The 13,274-nt window shown below is 42.4% G+C and overlaps 1 protein-coding gene across 1 annotated transcript in view; it reads right to left on the bottom strand.

The window, feature by feature from the left end:
- The window catches only part of itga8 (integrin, alpha 8), a 58,778-nt gene that overhangs the window by 12,868 nt on the left and 32,636 nt on the right, over nucleotides 1–13,274 (bottom strand). The window contains exons 16-21 of the mRNA XM_033641553.2: nucleotides 8,977–9,032; nucleotides 8,379–8,536; nucleotides 8,117–8,248; nucleotides 5,369–5,436; nucleotides 4,651–4,798; nucleotides 3,265–3,357 (exon numbers count right to left, since the gene is read on the bottom strand). Of these exons, the coding sequence (XP_033497444.1) occupies nucleotides 3,265–3,357; nucleotides 4,651–4,798; nucleotides 5,369–5,436; nucleotides 8,117–8,248; nucleotides 8,379–8,536; nucleotides 8,977–9,032 (655 nt within the window). The remainder of the gene's footprint in view (nucleotides 1–3,264; nucleotides 3,358–4,650; nucleotides 4,799–5,368; nucleotides 5,437–8,116; nucleotides 8,249–8,378; nucleotides 8,537–8,976; nucleotides 9,033–13,274) is intronic.

Raw genomic sequence — 13,274 nt, 5'->3', positions numbered from 1 at the left:
CTTGGGCAGTGACTTGCGGCGTCAGACACTGATGAAAACAGCAGTCCTTTAACATTGCCATGATAGGCACCCCGTATAGTTTAATGGTGCTCAGCGACATCAGGGGGAAATGTGGTGGGACAGCAACAAAAGTGGGAGAGGTGGTGGATGGGTCCAATGAACACCGAGTGGTGTTTGCATCCTGTTCTTTTTTCCTAAACCTAACCACGTGGTTTTGTTGTATAGTATATTATGATCTACTCTGAAGCTTTGGAACAGATGACCAGTTAGGGGCCAGGGTCAAAAGCATGTATGGTCAGGGTCAAGAAGATATTTATGGCCCAGGTTTAGGTTTGGTGAAGTCCAACAAGAATGTCTCTCTGTCGTCTGTTTGACTTTGTCTCACATTTCACAAACACGACTGAGTCTATATAACGAGGGTATTTTGGGACTGCTTTTCAGAGCAGTTCATATTGGCTTCGAACCCTCTCCAAGCATTTTGGATGCTTGATAGATGCTGTACTTCTTGTAATAAACCTTTTCTTTATGCAAGCAAGACGGTGTCATCGGAGTCTCCTTCATCACCTTCACATCATCGCTATTTAATAAACAACAATGTTAGAGCCACGAACAGGATGAGAAGACGGCACAACAGTTGCCTAAACCCAACCACCTGCGTTAGTTGTTGGAGGGAAAAAAAAGTCAGTTTGCATTGGTGGTACTGACATAGTGTGTTTATTTTAAAAGACACTGTATGTAAACGGTAAATTTCCTGTGAAAATGTAAGTATATTTTGAAAGAAGACAATGTATGTTTGGCATGACACAGCATCCCAGAATATTAACAACCAACACACCCAGGGTGACTTTCACGTTGTATCTGGATGTGAAAAGTCCATGAGCACGTTGATATGTGACAAGGTTGAAGTGAGAATGTGCAGCAACCTCCTGGGCTCAAAAATAAAGCCAACAAAGGAGTGCTAACAACTGCAGTTCCTTAAATGGCCACTTGAGGCTGGCTCCAGAAGTGAATCAATCCCTATAGACCCCCATGTAAAATGTCCAACTTGACAGCAGAAATAAACATGTTTACAGCCTGGTACAAAAAACGGTTTTGGTCTTTATGGCTAATTTCAACGTTAATGACAACAGTATAGCGGGTGACTTTTAATATAACCCAACTGTTTGTATGGCTTAAAGTTACACATAATTAAGGGCAGGCTGCTTTAAGTGACAGGCTGTGTGCCGTAGTGTCCTCTGCTTCTGTCAGATCCACCCCTCGCTCCTCCAGAGCTCCACCCTCTTGCTTATATGTGGTCACTTCTGGCTCCAACAAACCAAGATGGCAAAATGCCAAACTCGAGGCTTCAAAATGGGAGTCCACACACCAATGGGCGGCGTCACTGTATCCATTATATTTACAGTCTATGGCATAGACTCATACAAAAGTAATCCCTCTCAGTCATCATTTATGACTAGAAGTGTGTGGTGGTGTATTTATCTGCAGGGACTCTGCCCTCTGCATGCATTTTTTTCTTATTTTGCTCTGGTCGGGATGTTCCTAGGTGCGTAGCCCCCAGCTAATATAGTATGCAGTTAATAAAAAGGTAGGGACTGCAAACAGCATGCATCCAGGAGGAAGCTATGAAAATAGCAGACACAGTGCCAAAAATATGCAAACACAGTGAGATGAAAGGTCAAGCAGACATGGCTCATTTCATATTGAATGTGAATCTGTGGTTGGCTTTCACCTCCTGGTGAGCACTGAGGGAGGGGATTGGGATGACAAGCAATGCGAGGGTATGTGGTTAGCTTAGATAGCTTGCTCCAGTATTGGCTTTTCTATTATAAAAAAATGTAATGTTCCCACAATAGTAGTGGCATTAAGCCTGGGAGGAGGGGTCATGTTTGAATGTTGTTGTGTAACAGTGACCGACATTTCCTGCATAGTATACCTTTAAAGCCTACAGGGGTTGTTTGATACACAAAACATCTTAGATGGAGGACTATGGGGCTTGTGGGATATGGCTGATGTCACACTATTAACTAAAAATATTCACAATGTGACACGTTTTTGCATTAAAAAATGTAACTAAATGCGATGAACTGCGGCACACTCTCATGCTTTACATGAGACCAAACTTGGACCTCACATTTGTAAAGCAAAAACTCATTGCCTGCACACCTGACTCTACTTTATTTAAACACTTGTGTGGTTTAGTTTCCATCAGCTTTGCACCTACATGTGATGTACATATAACTGCATTCCGCAAAAAACAAAAACATAAAAAACTAATTTATATTTTGCCTTGAATCAATAATTCAAACACTGGAATTTTTGTTTAACAGTTCACACAATATGATCATACAACAACAATAGAATTTAAATTGAATTTGAGGCCTTATTAACGTCACCAAGCTCACTGAACTAAAATAAAAACAGACAAAGAAAGAAGAGCTTCAGAGATGCAGGCAGAGAGGCTCAAATACTGAAGCCAAAACCAGCTTTCCTTCAGGCATGTACCTCCTACGCTGACCCTGCTCAGTGAGGCACTACAGCTGTGTCATGTGGCACGAGGAATGAACTCCAGTGATGACAACTATTTCATTGCACAATATAACTACAGTCTGTATGGGGTATATGGAAGTATGTTCTGCATAAGCTCACGGATTCCTGAACATCCAATGGGGCAAGGGAGAGTTAAATATGGGAAACATCTGGACGGATGGTGGGAACACACACACAAATGCACACATGCACACATGCACACATGCACACGCCTTGTCCCTTTCACATGCCTTGTTTTGCTCTCCTCCCCCAACACTGAAACATGACCACATAATTGATTTATCAGGACGCCGGTGTATAACTGTGACCCAACAGTCACAGTTATACACACACTTGATCACACACACACTAAAGCACGTGTGATGTGCTTTTGCGGCACACATACTAATATACCGGTGTGGTAGAATTTCATGTAGGAAAGGACCACTCTTTATTTTACAAAGCCTTGACTTCCTGCATGTGTCATCCATCTAAGAGCTAAATGGATTATTATTACACACACATTTATGCACACACACATACACATTGAGAGTGAAGCATAGCTGAGGGAGTCAAAGTGTGTGGAATGAGGGTCAAGGTGATAATCAGTAATCATTGGAAACCATCAATCAGTGTGAATTAAACCTGAGGAGTAACAGTCACAGCTTCTTTGCTCAGATGTTTTAAAGGGGATGTGTCAGTGGAAACAGTGTGTGTGTGCTTTTGTGTGTTACTCACCTCTGTCCCTGCTACCATCGGGTTCCCGAGGTCACACACCACCATTCTGGACTCATTGACCATCTTGTACTCGCAGTTTAGCTGAGACAGGGACTGGAAAGGGTGAGATGATGAGGCAAAAGTCAATGGAAAAGACAAATAGGGAGCATTGAGTCAAGAGGGGGAAAAAGAACAAGGGAGGGATGTGGATCAGCATCAAAGGGGGAAGGGAGCAAGGGAGTGAAGAAGGAAGGAGGGATGGGAGAGGGAAGGCAAGAGAGGAAGAGTGATGAATGCTCTGACAGTAACAACCTCATCAATCAAACAGCCCCATTACACACTCATTAGCGCACACACTCGTGCAAACACACACACAAAGACACATACACACACACACACTCACAGCAGTTGACCCTATCCATTTCCGTGGTCACTAATGCAGCTTGTAAATCATAATAGGGGCTTTTGGGCTTTTGCCAGTAAAGCATAGCCTGCTGATAGCCTCACCTTAATCACTCCAAACAAACACGCACCTCAAAGACACAACAGGATGTGATGTCATACTGTAACCGCAGCCTCAAATAGCTCCCTTCCTTATTTTGAATGATCACTAAGTTGGCACATACCTCACACTTGCCACTGCCTCAGTCCTGTGTGTCTAAACTCAGTATCTGCTCTACTGGCTGAAATACGACACCCACAAAAAGATCATTTGTGTGTCAATGTCTCGTCCCGTGTCACGCTGAATTTGTAAAGAAATCTTTGTTTCTCTCACATGACTCCATGGTGAACGAAAATTCCAAAAATAGAGTCAACAGCTTGGAACAGCAAAACTGTGTCAAAACATCTCTTCACAAATGCTCACACAACTCATGCAGTATTCAGTCATATGCTCAGTACTTACCTAACACATGCATTTTCGCTAAAACCTAGCTATTTTAAACACTTCAGTTTGTGAGTAGCACTTCTGGGCAAGCCCTTGCATTTGAACACTGCTCCTCCATTTCGTTGAGCAGAGTTAAAATGTATGCACCTGCCCAGGAGCACTACTCGTTCATGCTTGAGACTGTTTGTGGAATTGATTTAAATAGGAAGGTTTGGCAAAAATAAATGTGTTTGGGAAGTATCGAGCATACAGCTGGGTAAATGAGACTTGGATTAAACTGCATGAGTTGTGTGAGAATTTGTTTGTTTTGCTGTTGTTAAACATGGACCCCTATGACTTCAATTTATCCAGAATTTTCTCCGGTTTTGGATTCTCCATTCACCATGGAGGCATGCGAGAAAAGTTTTCTTCACAAATTCAGCATAACACGGGATGAGTAGTTGTTAGACGAATTATAACTTTGTGGTTGAAGTATTCCTTTAATATCAAACAAATGTGTGTGTAAGTGTGTGTTTATTTACCTCCACTCTGCGCTCTACTCCAATATAGTCGGCCTCTAATGGTATCAGTGTGTGGAGCTCCGTCTCATAGGCTCCTTCTCCTCGGTTCACCGCAGTGATGGTCAACATGACCAGATTGTCGTCTCCAATCACCAGCTCGGAGCGGTCCCTGTGTGTGTTTTATTTAAAAAAACAGAAAGAACAGTGCACTAAGAAAATAAATCTCTTCAATCATGCAGAGGACACAGAAAATAAAGCGCTTTGCTGCAGTTAGATAAAAGAATCTACAACTCTTGTCCTGTGTTTTTTTGTAACACTAATTTTTAGGACTTCCCTGGATGTGCAATCCGCTCTGCTGCATGGAATGCAATACCCCTGACCCCAACAATAATGTGCGTGCTTGTGTGTGTGTATGTGTGTGTGTGTTTGTGTGTGTGTGTCAGTAGAGGGTGACAGGATGTTTGTATAACGCTGCCATGGAGATATCTCACAGCTGGAAACACTATAGAGAATCGGCTAATTCACACACATATGCACACAAACACCCTCAAACACACACCACATGGTAAATGGAACTATAATGTGTGCAGCTTCAGTGTAAACTTTGCTCATTGTGTGAGGAATAACAGACATGTTCTCCATGATTTAGCTGTGTGTGCATGTGTGTCGCTGTTTGGCCGTGTGAAGTGTTGAGTGTTCACAGGTTAAGGTCAGAGGGGCGTGGCAGTGTCAGTCTTACATGCCGGCAGAGAGCTGGAGATCGGGGATGCAAATGTTGTCGTCACCGCAGTCGAGGAGAATGTAGGCCTGAGAGGAAGAAGAGAATGGGGGGGGGGGTGTCATGAGGAAACTGTTGAGGTACACTGGACATCATCACGAAACCAAAAATAGAAATAAACCCAAGTGGGACACTCCAGGATGCAGGTGCTGTATACACGCAGACACATAACATGCATACTAGAGTTCGGCAGAACAGTTCCAGCAGAACATGTTTTGGATTAGGTTTGCACCCAGCTGTGGGCTGAGGTTGGTTTTAGGGCTGTGCCGAATAGTTTGAAGCTTCAATCACAGTGTTGACATTCAAATTGTGAATTCTGTCACTGTATCAGGAAAGTCAGAGCTAAAGGCTAAAGTGAACAGATATGTTTTTAGCTTTCTTTTAAAAAATATTCAGCAAGCTTGCTTCCCTGATATCTATAGGTAGTGTGTTCCATAGCTTTGGGGCATAACTGGCAAAGGCTGCATCCCCGATCTTCTTCAGGCTGTTGCTGGGAACAAGGGAGTTTGCAATGTAGCTTGGTTCCAGCCCATGTAGGGCTTTGTGCATAAGGAGCAGGACCTCAAAATCAATTTTAAATGTAACAGGAGACCAGTGCAGAGCAGCTAAGACTGTGTTCTCTACTGATTGGTGGTTACCTAGTAGTACCGACCCACAGGTCGGGCAGATTCGGGTGAGCTTACTAGAAAACATCACAGGTTGGACAGGTGGGTCAAGAAGTGATATAGAGGCATTCCTCGTAAGTTGTTAATAACTTACAGAAACACTGTGTGCAATAGTCCACCTTCCACCCTCTCTTCCTCTCCGTCACACTCTCTCTCTCTCTCTCTCTCTCTAATACACACACACTGTGACACTAACGCCAGGGCCACACTGCCAACGAAGTGCAGCGCACCGAAATTCTCGCGCGAGCCTGTTCACATCACGCGCATTTCTCCACGCCGGTCGACAAGCGTTCTTCTCCCAGCTGTTGTCTCCATCACATTTGGGGCTGTTTTTCCATCATGGGTCTCTCTGTCTCTCTCTCTCTCTTTCTCTCTCTCTCTCTCTCTCTCTCTCGTGTGTTTGTTAGTTATTGAGTGAGTGTGTGTGTGTGTTCATCTCTCTCGCGCTCTGTTTAGATACCACTGACTAATATGTATAGCCTATATTCCTGCCTGGCTTGACACATTTGCTCGCGGCTTGCGCAGAAAATAGGCTAGACGCCGAAACAATCACTGCAGCGCCATAATGCCAACATGGGCGCCAAAAGGAAACTGGCTTCGCTTCTCGGCGCTTCATGGCTATTCGCCGGTGTGGCCCTGGTGTAAGTCCTCGTCTCTGTCTTGACAACTGTGCTGCTATGACTATAAGGAGCTATTTTAATCTGATGACTCACTTTATTCAAATTGAGGATTTTGTGTCAGGATTTTTTTAGGGGTGATGACATAATGAAATATGATGTCAGATATCTGAGCTTCATTTGACAACCTTAGTAGAAGCTTTGAATGTAAAAAAAAAAAAAAAGGACTTACAGCTCCATTAAATAGTAACAAAAATTCTTCTCCTCTCCGGCGTTCTCTATGGTTACTTTACTCTTCTTGGTATTTATCTTAACGCTTTCTGCAAGTGGAAGAGCTCACAATGTGTTCCACATTTTTTCAATCAGGCTAGCTTGCTTGATTAATAAATTGTTCCAGAGCTGAGTTTTGGCATGCAGTGAACCCTTTTTTTTTTTATTCATTCATTCATTCATTCCTTCATTCATCTTTTAACCGCTTCATCCTCTTGTGGGTCGCGGGGGGGCTGGAGCCTATCCCAGCTGACATCGGGCGAGAGGCAGGGTACACCCTGGACAGGTCGCCAGACTATCGCAGGGCTGACACATAGAGACAAACAACCATTCACGCTCACATTCACACCTACGGACAATTTAGAGTTATCAATTAACCTAGTCCCCAGTCTGCATGTTTTTGGACTGTGGGAGGAAGCCGGAGCGCCCGGAGAGAACCCACGCTGACACGGGGAGAACATGCAAACTCCGCACAGAAGGGCTCCCACGCCCGGGATCGAACCGGCAACCCTCTTGCTGTGAGGCGAGAGTGCTAACCACCAAACCACCGTGCCGCCCCCCCTTTTTTTTTTATTTTTAACTGCCAACACTGACCAGCACCTGACTGAGTTGCACTACTGTACAGTGAACTCCTTTTTTTCTTATAGTTAAGGTCTTGATCTGTAAAGTTTCACTTGGAAAGAAGTTCTGATCCGCCCTGTGAAAAGACAAAATTGAGCTTGACATTAACAGTTAAAGCAGGTGATTTTTTTGTGTCTAAGTTAAGCATTTTCACCGAGGAACGAGTGACTGAAATATATCGTCAGGTTGGATTTCAGTATCATATTTGGCAGTATGTGCTCAGAGTTGGGCTTAGTCTTGTCAAGTCATGACAGCTTTATTTATTTAGCCCAATATCACAAATCACAATTTTGCCTCAAGAGGCTTTACAATGTATCCAGCATATGACACCCTCTATTCTTAGACCCTCGAGCCAGGTAAGACAAAACTCCCGAAAAAGAAAGTCTTAAACGGGAAAAAAGGAGGAAAGAACAACAGAGGAGGAATCCCTCTCCCAGGATGCTGGAACTGATATAGCAAAATCACATTATAGAAAAACAGTATCATACTGTATATGTATATTATGCTTATTCTATATACACATAGCATATACTCACATGCTCTTGAAGGAAGGTGCTACTGTAATGGTTGAGGACAGGTGGGAGGTTTTGGCCATGAGTGGGTGGCGCTAAGCTGTAGTTTAGAGCCAGTGAGATTGGGGTTAATTTGTCCCTGAAATCCTCCTCCTCCTGAAAGTAAACAGAAAGGTGAGAAATGTGCAGTAAATAGTAAACTGAGCTGCTGGACAGCTGATTCCTTTGTCAGATACACAACATTATGCAGAGCTCATAAGTTTGTGTTTGTGTGTGATTTGCTCACTCTCAGGTAAATGGTGTAGCGCAGACATGAATGTGGGCGGTTGTGTCCCAGCTTTAGGAGGCCTGTGCGCTGAGGCTGCTGAGTGTCCAGGAACAGAACTCGCTTAACTCCACCTCTGGTGCCTTTCAACCAGTCCAGCTGCAGCTCTGCTCTCAGGTCTGGACAGACGGTAAAGATGCAGATGGATGGGAAGTGAGAGGAAAGCATGAGCGTAATGAAAAGGAGAGTGAATGAAGACATCAGGTCAATCAAACACTTAACTGTTCCAATCCACATGGCCCAATCCCTTTCTGTGTGTGTCCCTGCACATGTGTACGTGACTTTCCATTTGTAGGCGTTTTACTCTACAGAGCATCATTAGACAGTGGAAACAATGTGCTTTACACCTCTACAGTCTGTGTCTGTCTGCCCTATTCTTGTTTCCACCCTCCCTTCTGCCTTTCTTCTCCCGTCTGATCCGTGCAGCAGAGCAGCAGTTTCACAGCAGGAGACTCTAATGAGATGTACTCTGCAGGTGGCTGTGACTACTGTCCCACCCTCTTTACTTTTCCTTTCTGCCTCCCTCTCTCATCCCGCCACATTGTGCACAGCTGCTTACCCACAGAGTTGGGGATCCCCACTCCGCTCACTGCTGCACATACATCCACCTTCAGACTGGAGGAAGAGAATAGTAGAAAGACAGACAGACAGACAAGAGAGAGGGGGAAGAATGTGATAACTGTTAGCATATTGTACATGATCAACACATTGTTAAGACACTCTTATTGTCTATTGACTTCCACATTCGCACTGACATGTGTACAAAATGTGCCAACATCTTGGGTCCAATTCCTACTGGGACATTTAATCCTGAAATAATTACCCCCTCATGACAGCATGAGGCTCTTTTTCAATAACAAGCCTGCCGATAAATCATACTGGATATGACACCTTTTTTTTGATTTTCAACAGGCCCCCTGTCTAACGTCTAACTTGCGTTGTAATTCAGTGATTCAGTGCCATTTCACTGGAGTTGTACCTTGTATGATTTCAAGTTCCAAGTAATTACACTGATTAATATAAACTATTTAATTTCCTGTGCCCCCATTTCAGATTTGAGTGGGTATGAGATGCTCTGTGCTTTGTCTTGTAGCACCACTGCTCATTGCTGCTTTTAATAATGGTACAGGACTAGGAACATATGATTAGATACACTGGTTTTGAACAGCCCGTGAGAAGACTGAACATGTAACAGTCTGTTCATTCTTGATTAAAAGCTGTTTTCACTCTCATGTTTTTGCTCTTCAGAACACGCCACATGAAATTACTTTTCTCTGACTCTTATATTTCTCCGATTGTTGTCTCTTGTCTTGTCTCTTTCCTGTGTGTGTAGCTTACTCACTTGAGTTGCAGTTCTCATTGCAATGCACAGGTTTGATTGGCTAACTAGCATCATGTGAGATGATTAACGCATGCTTAATTTGAGTGTTTTATAGCAGAGGTTCCCAACCAGTGGGTCGCAGTCCAAAAGTGTCCAGAGCTTTTATTTTGAGGTGTTGTTTCCTGCTTTAGAGTGAGTGAATCATGGACAGCTACTAAACAGAGACGGCAAACTAGCTTGAAGACATGGCCAAATGCAAGTATGACACAGAATAAATTAAACTGTGTGCACCTTGAAATAATTATGAAGGAGAAATCTGGACCCCATTGCTGGACCAGTTGGCAATAACTATTATATAGGTAGCTAACTTTGTCTTAAAAGCTTGAAAAAGAAGGCAGTAAGGAGTATGTAACTTCTCTCGTGTGTCACAGTTACATTATGCTGGTTGACTAATTTCAGTAATTTAGTTGTAGAAATTGAGATTTGAAATTATTATGTAAATTGGTATCCCATATCTTTACCCTAAAGCGTTATTTAAAAATGTATGCAGTGCATTTTGAATGTTGTTTGTCTTTATTTGTGGTGTCTTGCAAGCCAGTGCAGCCTGGTCATATTCGTTTCATATTCAGTACGAGTCGTGTGGTGAATGCACATTAAAAATGACGTGCTGGTCACAGCAGTGACTTATCTGAAAGAAATCATTACTGCACACTAAAGTCCAATGACTTTATTTATTCATTGCAGAAGTTTTAACCACACTCTTTCATATTTGTATGCATGACAAAATAAAAATTTTAAAAAAATTAACAAACTAAATAGACTATCCAAAAGCAAGACATTTATTCCTTCCTGTGCTCCGGGAAATACCGCCGAAAGCCCTGTGAGCCCTTCAATTAGACACACAGACATGGGAGACTGGGAAACATTTCTGCATTTCCTCTGTTTAAGTGTGTATGGATGTATGTGTAAGATTGTGTGTGTGTGTGTGTGTGTTATCACCTCTTTAATCAAGAACAGGAAAGTGACTCCCACACAGGGAGCTCTGCACTATTAATATGCACTAATCTGTGGAAGCTTACGGATGCAACGCTCCTGATTCGGAGGACTAAGCAACATGAGGCAAATGACTTCATGTGATTATTGTTTGTTTGGTTTCAGTCCACAAACCCCAACATCTAAAAAGCAGATGTTGTGGATGCTAGTGTGTTTGTTAATAATTAGGTTCCCCATTAGATGACACAATAATGATGAGCTAGTTTTCCTGCATTCAGAATGTGTGGGATGCAGATGTGAGTTTACGTGTGTGTGGTAAAATACAGGTTCCTATTTTAAAAATCGCTCCCCTAAGTCATTTTGACCTCTCCAGGTGGTTTTGTGTGTGTTTAATATGTGTTGCATGTAACTATGTGCATGTTTCATTTTTTGGGTGGGTGTGCTCAAGTGCAACTCTAATAAGCACTGTGTGTCAAATTTAAGTGTATGCAGCACGGAAATGACCCCCATTTTACTGACAACAGCTCTTGTGCTTGGTTAGTCATTACTGTAATTTTCCCCAAAATGCATCTGTGCTTCACCACTGGCCCTCCCTGCAAACATACACATAAATCCCTTCCCTGAATACCCTGTATCTGCTTAATGAGTAAGAACGTTCAATTTAAGCCTGGTCATTAAGTAGCTGCCCCTCCTTCTCCACCACTCCTTCATCCATCTAGCCCCAGCGTGTGCCTCTCATGTGTCACCATTACATTCAAGTCACAGAGGTAAACATCGGATTTTAGGGAAAAATAATTTCACTGCGACTTTTGAAAAAAAAACAAACAAAAAAAACAGAAGGTCTCTTTTTGTTTACTTGGGGGCAGCAGAGAGATGTAAACGCAACTTTGACATATTATTACTTCTTAAATTGATATGGCGAACATGTTAGCAAACTCTTTTACTAGGGCTGCCACCTAATAGTCGACCAAACGTTAGTCAACCAGAAAGGTCATTAGTCAGCAAGATTTCATTGGTCAGCCACAAAAAACACTCAAAACAAACAAAAACACAACGTGAAACTCTACTAGGAGCTGCACCTATATGACAGGACCATGTGGGAATTTAATTTGAAAGGACAGACACAGGAAGTGGCCATGCTCAGCAGTCAGACAGGAGTCACGTCAATTTACAGAGCTGGTACCTGTGGTTATTACACAGGCTAGTTAATAACATGTCGGGCAGGAAATCCAAAGTGTGGGATCATTTTGAGAAGGTGAAGGATGAACCCAAGGTGATATGTAAACTCATCTTCACTGGTCGACTACAAACATGACGTATCATCTGAAACATGGAAGTAGCTACATGCCCATTAGCCACTTAGCACAATCATTACTGCTTTGCCGACAGCGTCATTAGCAGGCGGCTCGCTCAGTGTGTGACGTGCACTTGTAGATAAAATATAGGCCTATATTAATGAAGGTTCATTAGTACGGTTTTGTATTTCTCTGTAATGTAGCACAGTGTTAACAATGTTACTGATACTGTTCTTTCTCACACCTTCAACTCAAACCATTGTGTTGCCCCGCCCAAAATATATCATTTAATAATTGAATTAATATCGTCAACATGCGGGCGACTAGTTGACTAATGGCCCTAAATGACGACTATTGGTCGACTAGGAAAATTCTTAGTCAGGGACAGCCCTACCTGGAGGAGTGGAGGAGTCTGGTCAACTGATGAATGTAGGTCAAATATTCACTTTCTTTCGGCTCTGTTTTTGGTCTCCACCAACTCCTGAGAAAAACTTCCTGCTCTTTATGCTGAAAACACACCAAGCAGCGCTGCTGCTACTTGCCACAATAACTGCATTTTTCTGAGGCCAGAGGGCGTGGTCATGTGTTTCAGGTGGGAGGAAACTCTTTGTAACATAGGTCAGCAACTTGAGAAAAAATGGTCCAAAAATAGCAAAAAATAGAAAAAAGTACTTAAAAATTTGTAAAAAAAAAAAAAAAAAAAAGAAAGAAAGAAAAAGAAAAAGGGAATGACCTGAAAAAGTGCTTAAAAACAATAACAAATTTGTAAGATCATTTTAAATATATGCTTATGATAATTATGAATACAATTTTGTGCAGATTTTTTCCATAGCTTTAAAAAAATAATTTAGAAATCTACTAGCTTCTTGCAGTTTGCAGAACATTTCTTGCCAAGTTGCTCGTTACCCTTTTTCCCATGTTTTTGGAAGATATCAAACCAATTTGCTCAGGATTCAAAGATTTAAATATTTGTGAAGGGCGTCTGATTGCAGAACAAAAAAAGTGATATCGCTCCAGGTTTCAAAGGGTTAACATGAGGGTTTATGAGAACTGACTCCTTTCTGAAGCCAGCCTCAAGTGGCCATTTGAGGAACTGCAACACTTTCATACTGGTTTCATTTTTCAGCCCGGAAGGTTGCAGTCTGTTTCATACAAATTATTTAAAGGGTCTGTGAGGACTCTGTAAATACCTTCAGAACCATCTGGGTTTTCAACAATCGCTGGGTAATTATTCTTCCAAAAATGTGA

The sequence above is a fragment of the Epinephelus lanceolatus genome, chromosome 10 (genome assembly GCF_041903045.1).
Source record: "Epinephelus lanceolatus isolate andai-2023 chromosome 10, ASM4190304v1, whole genome shotgun sequence".
NCBI lineage: Eukaryota > Metazoa > Chordata > Actinopteri > Perciformes > Serranidae > Epinephelus > Epinephelus lanceolatus.
This window is presented reverse-complemented; position numbering and strand designations above follow the sequence as displayed.